Source organism: Camelus ferus, chromosome 7 (assembly GCF_009834535.1).
Source record: "Camelus ferus isolate YT-003-E chromosome 7, BCGSAC_Cfer_1.0, whole genome shotgun sequence".
NCBI classification, from domain to species: domain Eukaryota; kingdom Metazoa; phylum Chordata; class Mammalia; order Artiodactyla; family Camelidae; genus Camelus; species Camelus ferus.
In genome coordinates this window covers 29015496-29037355 of record NC_045702.1, presented here as the reverse complement: position 1 = coordinate 29037355, position 21860 = coordinate 29015496, and the positions used below count along the sequence as shown (strand labels likewise).

The window sequence follows — 21860 nt, the reverse complement described above, 5'->3', positions numbered from 1 at the left end:
GTCAAGGCTGTCTCCTGCAAAAACTTAGATGTATTCACTTTTCTCAATCCCCATCTCGCATCACTCCTAATTCTTATGAGGATTTTTGAAATAGGCTCCTGTCTGGTTTCCCTTTTATTGGCTCCCTAGAGTTCATTCTACTCTTTGCAGCTTTGCATCTGATCACTTGTTTCTCTCCTTCCCCAAGCTCCTTATTGACATTTGGGCAAAATCCACACTGCTTAAGGTGACTTATAAAGTCCCTTGTGATTTCATCTTTGCCTGCCTCTCAACTCTCTCCCCAACCTCCCCCACTTACCAAGATCCAACTACACTGAATTTCTTTGGTTTCTCCAAGGCACATGTGCTCTCTGTTCTCCAGAGGCTTTTTCACATGCTCTGTGCCTGGGACTGCCTGCCAGCTCTTCACTGCCTGCTCCTCCTCACTCAGGCCTCTCCTTACACACCCCTGCTCCCCAGAAACCTGCCCTGATGCTTCAAGTCTGAGGAAGAAGCCCCTCCGAGGTGTATCCTTTATCTCCACCCCTTTCACAGCTTTCCTTACACAGGAGAGAGATTTACTTCAACTTGTCCATGTTTCCCACCAGACTATAAGTTCCTCAAGGGCAGGGATGAGTCACTGTGGTATTTCAAGTGCTTAGAGTCACATTGGCCACATGGATGGTGTTCAATAAATATGAATGATTTGATTTGATTTGATTTGATTATTGAAATGAATGAATAAGTAAATGATTCAGGTGTAATGTATCATGAAGACAGCCTTGTCATTGATGCGCCATAGGTGTCACCATTAGCAATGAGGTTGCTGAGCCTGGAGAAGTCTGAGGGACTTGTCTGAGGTTGGTGGTGGGTGTAGGAACAGCTGAGTCCCTCGACTATGATCATGAGCTGTCCCAGTGTCTGTCATCCAAGCAGCACGGCTGTTGGTTTCAGGAAGGTTTAGAATAGTTTTAGAATGAATGAAAACTTTTTGGTAATTGTTTGCTTTTTAGATTACTTATAAAATAGTTTCCTTTCTTACACATTGATAATAAAGTAAGTTATTTTAGAGAGCAAGCTAAATGTCAGAAATTGTGGCCTTTTAAGTTGAAAATTTGCCCTGGAAAACCTACAGAGTAGCAAAAGGCATGTCTAAAGGGGGTTGGCAGAGTCTGTGTCAATAGACTGCCAATGGACTTACTCAGTCCAACCACACTTCACTCCTGATTTTCTTTTCAGAAGAAAATGCCTGGTCCTGTAAAGACTTTATACATTTTTCAGTTTCATGTGTCACAAAACAAAATTTCTTCTTTGTAAATAGCAGTTTGGAAGTACATATGGTTTAGTAGCTCAACTGAATAAAGCTGGAAAATTCTCTTGTCCTAAAGTTCTTTATAGGCAGAAACTGTTGATGCTTTGATTTATTTTTAATGCCAAGTCGTAATGAAAATAATTAGAAATATTTAGATTCTAGTAGTTTTTAATTCACCTTAGTTTGGTCATAGCTAAGCTACAGTTTGTATTTATTTTTAACCTATTGAAAAATGGCTTGTGACAATAGTGTACATCATATTATATTGGGAATATATGTGAATATGTGTATATATACATGTATATATTTATTTTTAAATAACTCTGCTGTTAAAGATCACTGAAGTAGATGATCTCTATAGCAACTTCCTTTTCAGTCTCCCCCCACCCCAGCACCTTTCTCTTTGAACAGTAACTTCGCATTTATTATTTTTCTCCCCCTCTGAACTATGAGTTCCTTTGAAGGCAGGGCCCAGTATTATTCATCTTTGAATTCCCCGGTCTGCCATCGTACCTAGAATTTAATAAACTCTCATTAGGAGTCTATTAAGGAATACATGATGAAGCATCCAAACAATCACAAGGTTAATTTAAGCCCTTCTTATCAGCACATGGAGTTGGTAACAAGAACTTTGTATCTTTTAAAAAAACAATTATTAATCTGTCTTGCTTCCCATTTTCTCTCCAAAGCCTATCACTATGTCTGACAGAAAATAGGTAATTAATATATTTGTTAAATATTCACTGACTTCAAATTTAAAGTTTTACTAACTTATCTTGACCTTTCTCTAGTGAATATAATTTTAAAAGGTTTTTACTATGCCTGCAGTGAGTAAAACAGTGAGATAGGAATGTGGCCAAATGCATCCTAGATTGTTCTGTCTCGCCGTCATTTTTTTACAGTTTTGTTCTCTAAATGTTGACAGTACTATATGCTTAGGGACTTAATTATTTACTTGTGTTAAGAAATAGTGTCATTTGGGTAAAAACCATATGCTTTGCTCAGCTCTTTATCACAGGAAAGTACAAAGTATAACACCTAAAGTTGCTTTCCCAGTATGGCCTTGAGGAAATTAGGGTATGATTGGTGTGAATCTAAAGGTGCTGTAACATTCTTACCAGAATCTCAGCCTTGTTACTACGGGCATGACATAAATAACTAGTATTGCAATACTTCCTGATAACTTACTTTCCAAGGTGACTTGTAATGGGAAAATATTACAAATCTTATTGTCACACTAGGGAAGGGTTTCAGTGACCAGGCCCATGTTTTGGGATTTCCCAGGCTCGAACAATACTAAGAGTTAGGGTGGATTAGGTACTTACTACATGCTACACTCTGTGGCAAGCTCTTTCCACAAATTACCTCATTTAATCCTCGTTACAAGCCTTGGAAGTCTATTCCATTATTTTCCCCATTTTTTTCCAGTGAGGTAAGTGGACTTACAGTAACACACCTGACATCATCAGCAAACGGGGGGTGGAGAGCCGACTGAAAGCCACTTCCGGGTGACTTATGAGCTGTCATCAGTCCTTTTCTTGATGCTTAATTTGACTTAAAATTCTCAAGTATTTCTGATTGATCTGAAATGAAATGGTGACATCTCTATCAGTGTCAAAGAACTTCTTATTTATCATTTATTTGTAAGGGATTTTATAGAGTCTTAAAGATGAGAAATCGGAAGCACACAGACAGGCAAAGTGACTTGTCTTAGATCACAGGCTATATTGGGAGAGCTTAAATCAGCATTATTCACTTACCATTAGTCATTCTGTCTTAAATTTGGGTTTATTTATCTTTCATCCAAACTGTGTTTGTTTTATTTGGCCAGCATTCTAGGAACTCAATATGTATTTGTTGAACAAATGAATGAATGTGTTGAGGCTGACAGCATGTCCCATGTTGGCACTGAACTAAACAGCATGTCTTTACCCTTAGGAAGCTGACAGTCTAGCAGGGGAACTTGCACAAATGCTTACATGATCATGTGCCTGACTGCCCTAAAGGATGTTCAGTATTCAGAAGGGTATGCCAGGCAAAACAATGGCACAGACCTGAGAAGGTCAAGGTGGACAGGGAACTACACATTGTGTGTTGAGTGCTGCTGGAAGTAAAAATGAGGAGGTTGATTCTGGATGCCTTGTATGCTACATGAGAGAGTTCACTTATTCTGTTGGGAGGAGAGCCACCATAGCATTTAAAACAGAGAAATTATATGGTCAAATCTATATTTTAGAAGGATCCCTGGGTGGTTGTGCAGTGAATCAACAAATCAACCACTTGGGATTTATAGTCTGAAGCTAAAGAGACAATTGTGACTTGGACTAGTGCTGTTGTAATAAGGTTAGCAAGGAGGAGGAGGATTTAAGAAGTATTTAGAAGAGGTCCAGGGCTAGAGATAAAGATGAAAAATCATTAGCTTATCAGTGGTAGTGGATACCCTAAGAATGAATGAGAGCTCAGCAGGAGAGTTTGGAGAGTTGGGAATGAGGAAAGCTGATATTCAAGGGACAGGAAGAGGGGTGTTAAACTCCACATGATCATAGGAAGAAATAGTCATAGAGGGTGTGGTTTCTGATAAGCCAAGGAATAGATGTTTGAAGAAGGAAAAAGTCTATGGTCTCAGGCAGTGGAGACAACAGATAAACACTCGTTATTCAGGATTTCTAGATGGCAAAGGGGTGAGATAGTAAATAACAGCTTAAGGAGAACCTGGAGACAAGTGAGAGATTTTGTTTTTGTTTTAAGATCTAGGGCACATCAGAGTAGTCCCCCTTGTCTAATATGTTTACATTTCCTACCATCTCAGAAACTTTTTTCAAACATTAATGAATTCTCACAAAGTGAGGTGGCTTTCGTGAGAAACCCAGTCAAAGCAAGGAGTATTGTCTACAGTATATATGATGGGCACACAGTTAATATTTGCTGAACAAACGCAGTGATGTTTGGGCCATCTCTGAACTCACCACTCAACTCATGAGTTTTTCTTAAGGCTATTATCTCATTCTGCTTATATTACATCTTACCTCCCAATACTAAATCCCAGACCTCCCAAGGGCAAGATATAATCATCTATGTGTCTCTTTAGCCCTCAAACACTCAGCAAAACTTGGCAAAAAAAAAATACATCAAAGCATGTTTATTTAAAAAAGTAATATGAGGCAAGATATATTTTTTGTCTTATTTCAGAAGAATGGGTTTATATATCTCATTTGCATTTTCAATTTATTTTTCCCATCTAGCTTAAAAAAAAAGCCATTGACCCTAATACAACTCTCATATTTCACCCCAATATTTAAGTACCTTTAAATCTCTAGTAAGTTACTGCTATTTTAACTCCAATTATTTTTGCTTCCTAGTTTCATCAATTTCTTAAAATCAGTTTTTATGAATTGGCGAGATGAGTCATGAGTTGCCTGTATGTAGTTTTAAGTGGCTCCTCAGTTGATTTTTTAGTACTCCCTTTCATGGTCTATTATGACAGAATAGAGGATGGAAAGTAGTTAAAAGAACCTGTCATGATAGAGTAAGTAATTGCCTCCTGTACATATTACCTTTTCTAGCATGTATTCAGTTGTGTTGTCATCATCTGTGTATGTCTTTATAAACTCTGAGTCTTGCAGGAGTCATGGACCATTTATCATTTCATTACCTTTTGGAGGACCTGGCACTCATCAAAAATTTCCAGAAAGAAAGAAGTACAGCGCTGAAACCAACAGTAGCCTGGTTTTTAGAGCTGTTGAGATTATACACAGTCTTCTGTTCAATTCAACCCAAATAACAGGAGTGAGGGTGGGGGTGAGGGGTGAGTATGAAATGTAAACTTTCAGCACTCCCGTGTGTCTTAGGTGTTTTTAACCTTGTAGTGGGTGAACTACACTTCCTGAGCACAGTGTTTTTCCTCTTTCTTTTCTGTAGGTTGGACTCAAATCTGTGATAGAGCAGTTTCCTGGAAAGCTCAATTTTGTCCTTGTGGATGGGGGCTGTGTCCTAAGCCATGGCCACAAGCAGTTGATGTGCTTGGCCAGATCTGTTCTCAGCAAAGCAAAGATCTTGCTGCTTGATGAACACAGTGCTCATTTGGATCAAATGTGAGTTTCAGAATTCCTGCTATTTAACAGTGGGAGCAGAATCATTGAGGCTGACTTCACATTGACACAGATTTCCATCAAGCTGTCATGTCTGCAAGTGGAAGATGCCCTCTAGATATGAAATAATTGCCCAGTGGAATAGTTAACTATTTGATGTGAGCACAAGTGCTTGTTTCTTAGTATATGAGCCTCCTGTTCTATTCTGAGTATAATTTTGGAAAATTTATACAAACTCTCCCTCCTTATCAGTGTGTGATGAAATATTTGGTTACGCAGGCATACTTGGATCCTTATGGTTTTCCTTACTATCCCATTTATACCACAGGAAATATTTATAGCATAAAATGATGAACTACAGTGATTCTACATAATGAAAAATATACTTATTTGGGAAATTTTTTCAAAAATATTTGTCCTATTTATTTATGAAAATTTAGAATCTAGTCCATGGTTGGAAAAGCAATTGTGGCTTACTCTATCTCAGCATTATGTTAAAAGTACTTAAGGAAAGATATTCAACTTAAAGAATTAAATTGGTAGAACAGTATGTATGTTATCAAGGATAAAGTCAGATTATGTTCTGTGATGTTATATTTTTTTTTTTCCTTTTCTAGAACATACCAAATCATTCAAAGAACCCTAAAACAAGCATTTGCTGATTGCACAGTAATCCTCTCTGAACACAGGATAGAAGCAGTGTTGGAATGTCAGTGATTTTTGGTGAGTGTTTATAATTTACCTAAGATCTCACCTCTCCTTGGATTCTTGATAACAATTTCATATGTGACCGTTCCTGCAAGTCACAGTAATGTACAAAGCTCTTCCTTAAAACACATGCCATAGAGCGATCCAGCTGTCCTCAAAATACCTGCCCACATTTCTCACTTTGATCTGTATAATGAGGCGAGGTTGGAATTCAGCAGATCTAAAATTGCAGCATATTACTAAGTTACATCAATAAATTGGAACCTCTGTACTTTTTGAGTTATTTGAGGATCAAGCCATAAAAAATACTAAATCCTTATGCTTTCAGTAACTAAATCTCCCTTGGATGGAGTCCAAGACAAGCTCGGATTTTCTTGCCATCTGATGTATGTTTGTAATGCAGGAGTTGAAAACTTCGTTTCATTATTTCATTTTTCTAGCCGTTATATGGAGTTCAGCTTAGTACCTTTTCCACCCACCTTCTAACTGTGCTTTCAGAACTGTCAGAGATTGTTTCAACTGATATTTACAAATTCCCTCGGGCTTAGTCACAAGGAAATTCTGAGGCTGATGTATGGCATCATTTCTGTTGAGGCTTTTGAGGCTCCTGGAGGTAAATGCTTTCCTCACTGAAGGACTGCGATTATCATTATTATTACTAAGCTTCAAGTGACAAAGTAGGGGGCCAACTCACTACCTCTTGCCAGGCTGGGGTCAGATTCAACTTGAACTTATGAAGGAGACTCACTGAAGTCAGGCATATCCTGATCAATTTGGATTTGTTAAGCTTCAAATCCTGTTGAGGAGGTTCAACTTTTGATAGTGCTGTAGACTTCCACTCATTTTAAAGATAATATATAAGGGATCAAACATGAATAATTCTTGTTTTCAAAGCTCCCTTAGTTCCTCTGAAGTTCTCTGAAGAATCACATTGTTCAGTACTATACTAATTTAAAAATTTTTTTAAAACTAGAAAAAAAAAAAGAACCAACTCCCAGCTGCTAAGTATAAGTAGAAAATGACAGCTAATTTCAAAATGGTAGACGTTCCATACAGCAAGAGGACTCAGCTGTGAAATGAGATGTTCCAGAGTGGTCAGACGACAAGCATCTGGATGTGGTGTGTTCTTTTTGGCTTCCCTCTTCCTCTGAGCATGCGCCTTCCTTAACCTTGCTTTGGTCCACCCTGCCCTCTTGCCCGAGATCTATAGGCCATTTCCCTAGGTAATAGAGGAGAACCAAAGTGCGACAGCACAACTCCATCCAGAGGCTGCTGAGCGAGAAGAGCCTCTTCAGGCAGGCCATCAGCCCCTCCAACTGCCTGAGGCTCCTCCCCCAATGGAAGAGGTTCTGGTCCCAGATTGCTGTTCTGAAGGAGGAGACAGAAGAAGAGGTGCAAGAGATGGAACTTTAGCGAGCAGATCAAATGTTTGCCTGGGACGTTCGCACATGGAGGTGGAGGAGACACGCATTTCTGTCTCAGAAAGCAAGGATGGATAATTTTTTTTTTAAACCAAAAAAAAAAAAAAAAAAGAAAAGAAAAGAAAAGAAAAATTTTGGTAAGTGGAATGAAGGACGTGCATATGAGTCTGGATAAATGACATCCTGGCAATGGTCAAATTGTGAAAGGTACTTCAAATCCTGGAAGATTTACCACTTGCATTTGCAAGCCAGCTTTTCCTAAAAAGTTTTCCCTTTCATAGGAATTGGAAAAGTGGCTGTCAACATCAGCCAGCTTAACTTTTCAACTTATTGTTAGTGAAACTTGTTTCTTTGTATTATTGGAGAAGAACTGTAATCATACTTCAAGGAAATGTTGTAGAAAAATGCATTACAGCTCAGTGTTGTAGCTCGGTGTTACAGCTCAGTTGTGACAGCAACGTGGATCTGGGCAAGAGACCAACCAGCACTCGGAGAGTTGGAGAACTCAGGTTTATTACACCAGCAGGCCCACAGGAGTTAACACTCCAAGCTCTAGACCCCACCTGTAGGTTTACACAGGCCTTTTATAGGCTGCCAGTTTTACACTTTGCAACATCATATGCAAATAAAGTATAACGGAAGTTGACCAACTAGGGACAAGCTTTGTAGAAATAGACCAATCAGGAGTGAGAGAAATAACCAATCAGGAGTGAGGGGAATGGACCAATCAGGAGTGAGAGAAATAACCAATCAGGAGTGAGCTCCATGCAAATGAAGTACTACAAATGGACCAATCAGAAGTTAGGGAAATGGACCAATCAGAAGTGAGGTAATAACCAATCAGAAGTGAAGGAAATAACCAATCAGAAGTGAGCTCAGGGAACCAATAGAATTTTAAGGGTAAGTAAGCTGTTTCAGAGGGAAAAAGTGAGATAGAGCCTCTGGGCCAGGGAACCAGATGGTGCTGGCAGGAGAGTAGTGGCCCTGCTTGGGGGTCCTGCCAATCTTTTTATGGGGCTTCCTGCCTCAATACAATTAAATAATGATAACTGGAGACTTTCATGGTATATATATTTTTATATACCTTTTCCTCCACTCTCTCCACAACATTTAAAAACGCAGCTATATTGTCTGTTCACACACTGTCCCATTTCCAAACAAGTAGTAGAATGCTGTGAGAGTCATAAGACAGCCCTTAATATATCCACCAAGCAACATCTGAGTATCAATCAGTTGAGAGAACTTCCTGATCCTGGAAATCAGGGTTAATACCATTCAGCAGTACCCACATCCAAATAAATGAGATAATTAGAAAATATTCATTATCTGGGAAATGGGCTGTTACAGTTCCATCTAGGGAGCAAGGATATAGCACCCTTGATTTGGAAGTGAGCATGCCTGCTTCCAGAAAGTAACAAGCTCATAAGACCTCTGAACTGAAGGATGTCTAGAAAAATACTTTAATGCAGATTGGTGCAGGAAAGCCCTTCTTATTACCACAGAAGCTCCCGGTAGAGAGCGTGTAGGCAGATAGACTGGGGGGGTTCCAGGAAGACGTACATGAACTCCAAAGATGTAAGTATCAAGAGAGAGGCGTGGTGTCGTGCTCTTCATACTGTATGTACTGAGTGGAAGAGAGAATGGACACATGCTGAAGAACAGTAAATCATGAATTAGTTTTATGTGCTTCTGTTTTATAATTTTGTGATGCAAATGAAATTTTCTCTAGGGAATATTATTTATTTTAATGATGTTTCAAACTCATACATAAGTGGCTATATTTTTAAAATAATTATATTGTGAATTATATTTGTATAAAATAATTTTTGTATTTGAAATGTTGACTTTTTATGGCACTAGCTATTTTTATGATATATTATGTTAAAACTGAGGGGGAGGGGACAACCTTGGGGGATATTGTCCCAGGTCTCTGAACTATGTTGATGGCGTGGAGAGAAGCATTAGGGCTCACACAGATACTGTGCACACCTGTGATTCCTGGCCAGCACCTGGTTCCCTTTTAGATGCAATTCTAATGAAAATGGTACCATAAAATCTGACCACTCCTCTCACAGACACACTGCCTTCTCAATACCAAACTAACTCTTAAGACTGCATTCTATTTATTACTGTAAGAAAATACCATGTGTCAATAAAATTCATTTATTTGTGTGAAACTCAGTTGTTTTCAGATGTGTTCATTACTTGTGTCTCATTGATTTTTTTTCTTTTAGTCTCTAAGTATCATGGGCCACAAAACATGAATGTTTCCTTTAGATATAGCTTCTTGAGAATATTACATGAATTAAGATACTCTAAAAAAGTATTTATTTTTTAAAATTGTGGTAAAATACACATAACATAAAATTTCCTATTTTAACCATTTCTAAATATACATATGGTTCAGTGGCATTAAGTACATCACATTGTTGTACAATCATCATCACCATCCACCCACAGAACTTTTTCATCTTGCAAAACTGTGGTCATTAAACAAAAACTCCCTATTTCTCCTTTCCCTCAGCACCTGGCAACTACCTTCTACCTGCTGTCTCTATGAACTTTACTACTCTGAGTACCTCACATGAGTTGGAATCATATAGTATTTGTCCCTTTGTGATTGGCTTAAGAGGGCTATGTAAATCAGGTTGGGATTCATTGGGCTAAACTTGTAAAATGTTTGTTTCTCCTTTAACTTAAAGATTAAGAATTCCATTTATTTACTTATTTGCTTTTTAAACTTACTTCACTTGATAATGTCTTTGAGATTCATCATGTTCCAGCATATGTCGGAGTTTTCTTTTTAAGGCTGAATGCTATTCCACTGTATGTACATATATATGATATTTTGCTTATATATTCATCAATGGACACTTAGGTTGCTTCCACCTTTTGACTATATTGGATGATGCTTTTTGAACTTGGGTGTATAAATATTTATTTGTGTCCCCACTTTCATGAATGAGGACACTTTTGAGCTTTTTGTTTGTTTTAAAATGGGGGTTTATAGAACAAAAAGAAAAAGACAGTTATTCCACAAAGGTCCATTTATATAATTGAAAGCTTATGCAAAGGGAAGTAGCTCTTTATGTCATCATCTTGATAAGTAAGCAAATCTCCTCAAGGGAAATGATATTTCTACACTGGAACCTGGGTGGCTTTCTTTGTCCAAATCCTCTTTTTAATTGATGAGGTTTCTTTGGACTCCTTTTCTTCCTTACAGAATTTCTTCATGAAAGTTGCAGGTGCCAGTGTGTGGTAGATGAACAGTAGGCCCCTACTGAGTGCCAAGTCCTCCAACTCAGTCTTTTCTTATTTGGAGAGGTTTATTTTCACATGTGACCCCAAGGGGGCAGTCTCAGAGCATGCTCTGTTCTAGTTATTCTAGTTCAATTTTTAAATTAATAAACTTCATTTTTTAGGGCAGTTTTAAGTTCTCAGAAAAACTGAGCAGCAAGTACAGAGAGTTCCTCTACCCCTACCCTCGGTCTTGTAGCCTCCTCCACTGTCACCATTCACACCAGAGTGGTACATTTGTTATGATCAACACAACATTGGCACCTCAAACCCAATGTTTACATTTAGTCTCATTCTTGGTGAACCCTTATTCATCCCTTCTTCTTTCCTAACCCCTGGAACCACTGATCTTTCTACTGTTTCCATGGTTTTGTCTTTTTTGGAATGTCATGTAGTTGGAATCATACAGTAGGTAGCCTTTTCAGGTTGACCTCTTTTACTTAGTAACTTGCATTTGTTTCCTCCTTACGATGTGAAAACTGTCTTTACATGGCTTGATATATCATTTTAGTACAGAATAATATTCCATTGTCTGGATGTACCACCATTTATTTATCCATTAACCTACTGAAGGACATCTTTGTTGTGTCCAACTTTTGGTAATTATGAATAAACATTTCTGTGCAACTTCTGATGTGGACATAAGTTTTCATCTCCTTTGGGTAAATACCAAGGATTTTGTGGTAAGAATAGGTTTAATTTTGTAAGAAATCTTCAAACCCTCTACCATTTTGCATTCCCACCAGCAATGAATGAGAATTCTTACTTCTCTGAATCCTCACTAGCATTTGGTATTGTCAGTGTTTGGTAATTTGATCATTCTAATTGGTGTGTAGTGGCATCTCATTGCTGTGTTAATTTGTATTTCCCTGATGACAGATTATGTTTTACATTTTTCATATGCTGATTTGCCAGCTGTATATCTTCTATGGTGGGACCTCTGTTCAGGTCTTTTGCACTTTTTTTGGATTGGGTTGTTCATTTTCTGAACGGTGACTTTTAAGAATTCTTTGTATGTTTTGGATAACAGTCCTTTATCGGATTTGTGTCATTGGCAAATATTTTCTCCTAGTCTGTGGCTTGTTTTATTCTGTTGACATTGTCTTTTGCAGAGTAGAAGTTTTAAGTTTAATGAAATCCAGCTTATCAATTTTTTTTCTCATGAATCGTGCCTTTGGTGTTGTATATAAAAAATTATTGCCATGCCCAAGTTCATCTAGGTTTTCTATATTATCTTCTACAAGTTTTATAGTTCTGTATTTTATATTTAGGTCTATGATCCATTTTGAGTCAGTTTTTGTGAAAAGTGTAAGGTCAGTATCTAGATAAATTTTTGGCACGATGATATCCAGGTGTTTCAGCATTATTTGTTGAAAAGACTATCTTTTCTCCATTGTATTGCTTTTCCTCATTGTCATGGATAAGTTTACTATACTTATGTGGGTCTTTTTCTGGACTCACTAATATTTTCCATTGAACTAATTGTATATTTTTTTGCCAATACTATAGTCTCTTAAAGTTTTGTAAGAGATCTTGAAGTTGAGTTGTTCAGTTCTTGGACTTTTTTCTTCCCCTTCATTATTGAGTTGGGACTCTGAGTCTTTATTCTCTCCATATAAACTTTTAGATCAGTTTGTGGATATCTAGGAAATAACCTGTTGGGGTTTTGATGGGGATTGTGCTGAATCTATAGGGCAACTTGGGAAGAACCAATATCTTGACAATATTGAGTCTTCCTGCCCATGAACATGAAATAATCTATTTATTTAGTTCTTTTTTATTTCATTCATCAGAATTTTATAGTTTTCCTCATGTAGGTCTTGTGTATATTTTGTTAGATTTATACCTAAGTATTTCATTTTGGGGAGGATGCTAATGTAAATGTGTTTTTAGTTTCAAATTACACTTGTTTATGACTGGAAATAGGAAAGTGATTGCTTTTTTAATAGTTGCCTTGTATCTTGCAACCTTTTTAAAATCACTTATTTGCATTAAGGTTTTTTGTTTTTAAATTCTTTTGGATTTTCTACATATATGATTATGTTATGTATAAGCAAAAACAATTTCCTTCACAATTCATATGCCTTTTATTTTCGCTTCTTGTTGAATTGGTAAAATTTCCAGTAGGACGCTGAGAGCAGTGGTGAGATGGTGCATCCTTGCCTTGTTCTTGATTTTAGTGGGAAAGCTTCAAATTTCTCACCATTAAGTATGTTAACTGGAGGGTTTTTGTAGATTACTTTGCTGAGAATTTTTATCAGAAATTGGTGTTGCATTTTGTCAAATGCTTTTTCTGTGTGTATTGATATGATCATGTGATTTTTCTTACTTAGCCTGTCATTGTGATGAATCACATGAACTGATTTTCAAATTCTAAACCCAGCCTGGTATAACCAGGATAAATCCCACTTGGTCGTGGTGTATAATTATTCTTATACATTATTGGATTTGACTTGATAATATTTTGTTGAGCATTTTGCATCTACGTTCATGGGAGAAGTTGGTCTTTTGTTTTCTTGTAATGCCTTTGTCAGTTTTAGTATTAGGGTAATGCTGGATTCAAAGAATGAGTTAGAGAGTATCTCTTCTGTGTCTATTTTTTGAAAGAGGTTGCAGAAACTGGTAGAATTTTTCCTTAAATGGTGGAATTCACCAGTGAACCCATGTGGGCCTGGTACTTTCTGTTTCAGAAAGTTATTAATTATTGTTTCAATTTCTTTAAAAGATCTATTCAAATTATCTGCTTCTTTTTGTCTTAGTTTTAGCAGATTGTGTCTTTCAAGGAATGGGTCCATCTCATCTAGGTTATCAAATGTATGGGAATAGAGTTTTTCATATTATCCTTTTAATATCCATGGGATCAGTGGTGATTCTCCCTCTTTCATTTCTGATATTAGTAATTTATATCTTTTATTTTCTTAGCCTAGTTAGAGGCTTATCTATTTTATTGATCTTTTCAAAGAATAAGGTTTTAATTTTGTTTATTTTCTCTATTGACCTCCTATTTTAAATTTCATTAATGACTGCTTAAATTTTTATTATTTCTTTTCTTTCACCTAATTTGGATTTAATATACTCTTTTTTTCATTTCTAAGGTAGAAGCTTAGATAATTGAGTTTAGATCTTTCTTTTTTCCTAATATCCACTCAGTGCTATGGATTTCCATCTAAGCACTACCTTTGCTGCATGCCGCTAATTTTGATAAGTTGTTTTCTGTGTCCATTTAGTTCATAATATTTTTTTAATTTGTGTTGCAATTTCTTCTTTGACTCATGTTATTTAGAAATGTAATGTTTAATATCGAGGTCTTAGATTTTCCAGCTATCTGTCATTGATTTCTTGTTTAATTGCACTGTGCTCTGAGAGCAGACATTATGTGATTTCTATTCTTTTAAATTTGTTGAGGTGTTTTATGGCCCAGAATGTGATGTATCTCGGTGAATGTTCCATGCAAGTTTGAGAAAAGTGTGTATTTTGCTGTTGTTGGGTGAAGTCCATAGATGTCACATACTCAGTTGCTTAATGTGCTGTTGAATTCAGCTATGTCCTTGCTGATTTCCTGCCTGCTGAATCTGTCATTTTTGATTAGAGAGGTATTAGAGTCTCCAACTATAAGGGTGGATCTATCTATTGCAGTATCTCCCTGCAGTTCTGCCTGTTTTTGCTTCATGTAGTAAATATGTGTACATGTACTTCTGTTGTTAGGGACATCCACATTAAGAATCGTAACGGCTTCTTGGAGTATTGGCCTCTTTATAATTATGTAATGTCCTTCTTTATCTCTAAAATTTTCTTTGCTCTGAAGTTGGCCCTGGCTGAAATTAATAGTACTCCCACTTTCTTTTGATTAATATTAGCATGGTATAATGTACTCTATACTTCTATTTTTAATCTATTTATGTCTTTATATTTAAAATGAGTTTCTGGCAGATAACATATAGTTGGTTCTTATTTTTTGATTCACTCTGACAATCTCTGTCTTTTGATTAGTGTTTAGACCATTAACATTTAAAGGATTATTGACGTAGTTCAATTAATATCTACTATACTGGTTAGTGTTTTCTATTTGCCACCCTTGTTCTTTGTTCCTGTCTTTGTCTTCATCACTTTTTCTCCTTTTGTACCTTTTATTGAGCATTATATGATTCCATGTTTCTCCCTTCTTAGCATGTCAATTATACTTTTTTTTCCAAACTTTTTTTCATGGTTGCCATAGAATTGGCAATATACTTTTACAACTAATCTGAATCCCCTTTAAATAACACTACAGCATTGCAGGGGTAGTACAAGTACCTTATGATAACAAAACATTCCTAATACCTCACTCCTGTTTCTTGTGTCATTAATCTTATTTACATGTAAGCATATTTAATATGCATGCTATATGTAATCAAATATGTTGTTGCTGTTATTTATTGAATAAGCTGTAATCTTTTAGATTAACAAATAAGAAAAATAAAGGTATTTATTTTATTTTATTTTACCTTCACTTACTTATTCTCTGATGCTCTTCTTTTTTTTCCTGTAGATCTAAGTTTCTCACCTATATAATTTTCTTTCTTGTTGAAAAACTCCTAACATTTCTTTCAAGGTAGGTCTACTGGCAATAAATTCCCTCTGTTTTTGTTTCTGACTATATTTCTCCCTTTTTTAATAGGATAGTTTTTCAGAATACTGAATTCTAGATTGGTGGGTTTATCTCTCATTACTTTAAATATTTCACTCTATTCTTCTTGCTTGCATGGTTTCTGAGGAGTAGTCAGATATAGTTTTTATCCTTTCTTCTTATAAGTAAGGTGTTTTTTTGCCTCTCTTGTTTTGATTTTTTTCTTTATGTTTGATTTTCTGCAGTTTAAATATAAAGCCTATGTATGGATTTTTGGGGGGTATTTGTCCTGCTTGGTGTTTATTGAGCTTCCTAGATCTGTGGGTTGGTATCTGACATTCATTTGGGAGAATAATTCTCAGTGACTTTGCTTCAAACATTTCTTTTGTTTCTTTCTCTCTTTCTTCTTCTTCTGATATTCCTATTACAGGTATATTACACATTATGTAGTTTTCCCACAATTTGTGGATATTTAGGCTTTTTTTTTTTTTTTGTGCTTTTTAGGTGGGAGGTTTCTATTGTCATATCCTGAAGCTCAGTGATTCTTTCTGCAGCCATATTTAGTCTACTAGTGAGCCCATCAAAGGTATTCTTCATTTCTGTTATATTGTTTTTGATCTCTGCATTTCTTTTTAATACTTTGTTAGAGTTTCCATCTCTCTGTACTGGTAGCTTGTCTACTTTTTCTATTAGACCCCTTAGGATATTAATCATAGTTTTTATGCATTCCTGACCTGATAATTCCTGGCCTGTCTGACTCTAGTTCTAATACTTGTTCAATCTCTTTAAACTGTGTTTCTTACCTTTTTGTATGCTTTGTGGTTTTTTGTTTGTTTGTTTGAAAGCCAGGCATGATGCACTAGGAAAAAGGAGCTGTGTTAAACAGGCCCTTAGTTATGTAGTAGTAAGGTGTTGGGGGAGGTGAGTGTTCTGTAGTCCTCTGATTAGGTCTTACCTGTGCCGCTGGACTGTGAACCTCGCCAGTGCTTCTCAGAACTTTTCCCCCTCTTAAGTGGAGCAGGATGGTAGAATGGGTTGGAGTTGGACGTTTCCTTTCCCCAGGTAGGTTAGGCTCTGCTAAAACAGCTTTTCCTGAGGTTAGGCCTTGTTAAGAAAAACAGAATGCTCTGGTATTTCTCAAAATGGTTTCCTTTCTTCTCCTCCTGCTGGAATCAGAAGGGAATTTTCACCCATTTTTACTGTGAGAACGTGTTAGAGCTCCTGGAGTTAAAAACTCATGAAAGTGTGAGTCCCTCTCCCCTGATGACTGAGTCCCTTTGGAGTTTTCATCTCTCAGGCTGATCCACACTGAAGTGTCTAGAAACTTACCAATTATACTGGTTCCTGAGGAGGTTTCTGCTTGGTTGTTTCTACCCAGGTCAGCCGTGATTTTTGTATCCGCCTGTCTGTCTCCAGCTTGCGGGAGAGGGCAGCAGTTTGCCCCGTGACTGACTTCTCTGAGAGATCTAAGAAGAGTTGTTTATTTTTCAGTTTGCTCAACTTTTTACATATTGTTAGGCTAGCGTGGTGACTTCTAACTTCCTTACATACTGGATCTGAAGTCCAGTTCATTTTGAATGAAAACAAACCAAACAAACAAAACTTTGCAAAGGTAGAAGGAGTCAAATGCAAACTCAGTGTGACAAAAGAAGCCTAATTCTAAAAATCCGTTCTAAGAAGAAAAGCACTGAAACAAGAAAGGGAAAGTCAATGTTGTTCATCTAAGGCACCACTGCTTATCCTCACCCCTGGCTTTTCCTCATACCAGATTTTCTTCCCTCTTCTTTTTCATTTTTTAAAATAAATTATTTTGGCCACAGACTTCCCACTTTTCTCTACTTGTTCTCTCTATTTAAAGCTGGAGTTTTGGGTTTTGTCTCAGTCTACACGCACTTGCATCTGACTCATACTTTTTTCATTTATTTCTCAGCCTTTTCACTTTGTTCTTCCTCATTATAAGAATAAAAAAAAGCTGAAGTTTGAAACAAGTACATTTCCTTCCAGTTACTGGGGACCTTCCAGGGTTGGGAAATTACAGTGTATTAGAGTGAAAGGCTAATAAAAACCCCCAATGTAAATATCTTAGTAGTTTGCTAAAGAAAGAACCTCAAATACTGTGTGGAAGACAATTTAGAATGAGGTTTAAAAAGCTCAGTATAAAAACCTGTTTGACCTGTTAAAGCAGGTGCAGATAATCACAACTTGCTATTAAGAGATACAGTGAGAGAAACTCATAAATTCAAGGCAAAGGCATGGGACATGAGAACTCCAAATCAATAGGCTGTGAATTATTAGCTGTTCCCTATCTGTAAAGCCAGAGACCTGAGTCACTTTCTGTCAGTTGACAGGAAGCTGGGGAATCAGTATCCATGTACTTTTTCAGAGAAGGGAGACTTCCTGGCAGAAGTTCAGGGTTTATCCTTATTTCACTGTGGTGGGAACATTCATTTGCTTTTTAACAACTCAGTTTCTCCAACTGTAAAATGATACAGTGCATTGGGAAAGGTGGTCAGAAATTTTTAAGTGAATATGCTAATGCTGGCCTTTAATTTCATGTAGCAAAATGAATTCATGCAGCAATGATGCTAAATGGTTACTTGGATCAAACATTGACACAATTTATATCTTCCATTCATCAAAGTATGAAATCTGTACCAAAAGTACGGACTCTCTCAAGTACTGCTCCCTTTTAGAGATTTGGTTCTATTGTTAGGATAACTGATTCTTTTCCAAAAAACATATATGCCAGTTACTGAAATGAGCACAGACTCACCCAACAACTTAAATGAATCTCCAGAGATATTTTCTCCTGAAGCCACTGTGAATATTGAAAATTAGCCTGAACAATTTTCATCTATAAACAACTCTTTAGCTATGTTCTTCCTCCTTCACCTTTGACACTTACAGAGTAATAGAATGAATGATCTTTAACAGCAATGACAGATGCACAGATAAAGGGAACTAAGACTGAATTATATTTGGATTGACAAGTGTTGGCACAGATGCTAAAAATAAATAGCAGAAATCTACTTTGCAATTAACTTCTATGAAATTAAAGTTGTAATTTACAAAAAAAAATTGTAATATAAAGAAAAAGGCTTTCTCTGTTTTAGTAAAATAAATCAATACAGGGAGTAGATTGGTGGTTACCAATGGCCAGGGGCTGGAAGGAATGGGGAGATGTTAGTCAAAGGATACAAATATCCAGTCACAAGATGAATAAATTCGGGGGATCTAATGTCAGCATGGTCGTTATAGTTAATGAATATTGTGTTACATACTTGAAAGTTGCTAAGAGAGTGAGTGTTATGTATTCTCACCCACAAAAGAGAAAAGGCAACCAGGTGATATGATGGAGGTGTTAGCTAATGCTGCAGGTGGTTAATCATCAACACATTGTACACCTTAAATTTACGCAGTGCTACTTGTCAATTGTATCCCAATAAAGCTGGAAATTAAATTGGATTAAGTGGTCAAAAAAGAGTCTTTGGCCACAGTTGATGGCTCAACCATTGTTTTTGAAAGAGCCCTATAAGCTTCTAAAAACAAGACAACTTTCAAAACAACTCTCTCTCTTCCCCCTGCCTCTTCACCAGGGGTTAAAGGAAAAGTTGTGTAAACAAATGTGTAATCATAGACAATCCTCCTGTGAGGAAGAAATCTTTATTTTTATTCCCTCTTATCTCCCATTTAGGTCGGATGCTCCAGTGTCCTGTGAAGGCAAAGCAGGAACTCGAGTGTCCTTGAACAGACTTAGCTTCCTTCCTACTTGAGAGCCCACACCAGGCGTTTGTGCTTGAACCTGGCTTTGTTGCCTGGCTCATCTGTGGCCAGGGAGCCATAAAGTAAAATTAAACATTGCAATTAAAGATTGGATGATGATATTTTTACATTTTTTTCTGATCAATTAGCATTTTTAAAACTTACTGGAGATTTCAAATGTATACAAAAGTAAACATATAATAAACTTCACATCCCTGTCACTGAGCTTCAGTAGGTACCAACTCCTGGCCAATTTTATTTCATCTATACTGCCTTGCACTACCCTCCTACATTATTTTCAGCAAATTCTAGATATCATATAACCTTAACTGTATGTATCTCTAAAAGGTAAAGACTTCCTCTGTCATCTTTTTTAAAAACACATCCACCATGCCATTGCAACAACTAAAAAGAAAAAGTCCTTAGTACCCTCAACCATCCACTCAATGTACAGATATCGTCTCATTTTTTTTCTCAAATACAGGTAGTCCTCACTTTGCATAGTAATGTAGGACTGTAAAGTGACTGTACAAAAATAATTTACATATTAATGGTAAAAATTATTATTGTTCTATGATATTTACAAATATTAAACAATTAAACGTTAAAAACTCTCCTACTTTGGTTATAAATGGGTAAGAAAATTAAAAAAAATCTAGTAAAACTAATATTTATTTAGTACACTGTAATACATTTAAAACATTAGAAACATCAAGTGTTAAAGTGTTTTATTTCTTTATAAAATACCTATCAAGAATAGTTTGAGCAGGGCTCGCTCATCTTCTTCCGGTCGTGTAACTTACAATATGAAGGCAGCATATCTTGTATGTCTTCGCAAGTTCTCATACTTCTTTCTAACTTTGGATCTGCTTCCAACATTTTATCCTTAGTGCCTCCAATGTTGTGAAATACCTCCAAGAGTTTGTTTAACATAAAGATTTTTGCTGATATCACTTCCTCTGGGACGTCTTTGTGTCTTTATCTCTTTGCCACAACCACTTTCCCCATTTGTGTTGCTGTTTGCCTTCACTGATTTCCTCTGGCTGCAGATCTAGAGTCTTTTAAATGGCTGCAGGGTCAACATCCCCATAGTCGGCTGTTTCTTTCATAACTCCATTTACATTCTGTGTGAATTTCACTTCTAGCGATATCATTTTTTGTCTCTTTGCTGCATTTCCATCTTCGTTGATCAATTTCTTCCTTCAATTTTCTGTTTCTGTAAAATGGCATGCAGGTTTATCATTGAGAGACCAAGAGGCTACACAACCACACACTCCACACACTTTACTGTTTTTGAGTGTCCTGAATAATAGTTGCACAATGACCAACCACCAACAGACTTTGAAGGAAGTGACATGATTGGTCCCCGAACATGTTGCAAAACCCGTGGATACAGAGGACCGACTATGTTCATTGTACTGAGCCATTTTATATAAGGGACTTGAACATCCTTTACTTTGGTGTCCCTGGGGGGTCTGGAACCGATCCCCCGTGGATACTGAGGGATGACTGTATAGTGATTTGTGGACTGAAGACCAAGTAGTGACATTTGCATTTTATGCAATTAGCAATTATTCATAGTTAATCTACTGTGGTAATTGAGATTTGAACCATGTTGCTGGGGGACTGGTATTATTTAACTAAACTGGCAATAGAAATCTGTTCATCTCTGAACAATATAAAGCAAGGGCTGCCTATGGTTTGTTGAAATCAAGATCAAATTAAGATTCACATATTGTGATTGGTTCACAGATCTCTTAAGTCTCTTATAGATTTTCCCTCCCTTTTCTTTTCTTTTCCCTTTTTTTTTTTTTTTTTTCCCATGCAATTTACTGGTTGAAGAAACTGGATTGTTTATCCTTTGCAGTTTCTACCAGTCTGGATTTTGCCATTTTCATCTCCATAGAGTTGTTTAACAAGTTTCTGTCTCCCATAATTCCTATTAACTGGCATTAGATCCCAAGGCTTCTAGTTGGCTCCTGAGTTCCTCTGAAATACCCCAATATGTTTTGATAATTTCTTTGAATTTTGGAATAAGACATCCTCAGCTTACTTGTACATATTCTAAGCTTACTTGCAGAGATGGAATTTACCACTTCTCTAAGTACCCCTCGTTCCTTTCAGTGGGAAATGGTATGTGAAGACCAAACTGGTCACTAGAGTTGCTCCTTGCAATTGAATAGGTCACTGGATTGGTCTTTTCAGTGCATTAAGCAAAGAAACAGATATAGATAAACTATATAGTGGTTTTTAACCAAGCAAAGAAATGCATCTACTATGTTTATTTTTATGTCTATATTGCTACCTATTTCTACATCTACTATAAAGAAAATATGTCAAAAGGTCACACTATTACTTCCAATCCAAATTTGAGACTACAGGGTTTTTATTTACCTTTGTCTATCTTCTATCTGTATATTCTTTTCCCTCTGCCAAGAAGCCCAGCTCTCAACACTAACAGTGGTAACAAATAGGATTGTATGTAATTATTCACTTGCTCACCACTTCAAAATAACAGCACAACACTACACTACACCCATATTATAGTTATTGAAAAATATTTAATTTCATTTTCCTTCTTTTCCTTCATCTTTAGGGTATATTCCACCAGAGAGATGCAGGCAAATTACTGTGCTTTAAAGTCATTTGGAGTAATGCCTCTCTGTGTGATTATGCTGCCCGCTGGA

General features: G+C 36.7%; 1 protein-coding gene across 5 annotated transcripts in view; it reads left to right on the top strand.

Annotated features, from left to right (window-relative positions):
- CFTR (CF transmembrane conductance regulator) overlaps positions 1-21860 on the top strand; it is a 168450-nt gene extending 146590 nt beyond the window's left edge. For 4 of the 5 annotated variants that reach the window (XM_032483623.1, XM_032483624.1, XM_006177490.3 and 1 more), the window contains 3 exons: positions 5210-5382; positions 5997-6102; positions 7311-8292. In XM_032483623.1, the coding sequence (XP_032339514.1) occupies positions 5210-5382; positions 5997-6096 (273 nt within the window). In that variant the 3' untranslated portion in view covers positions 6097-6102; positions 7311-8292. Of the gene's footprint in view, positions 1-5209; positions 5383-5996; positions 6103-7310; positions 8293-21769 lie in introns of those variants that run through there. The other variant, XM_032483621.1, reaches the window with a different exon arrangement.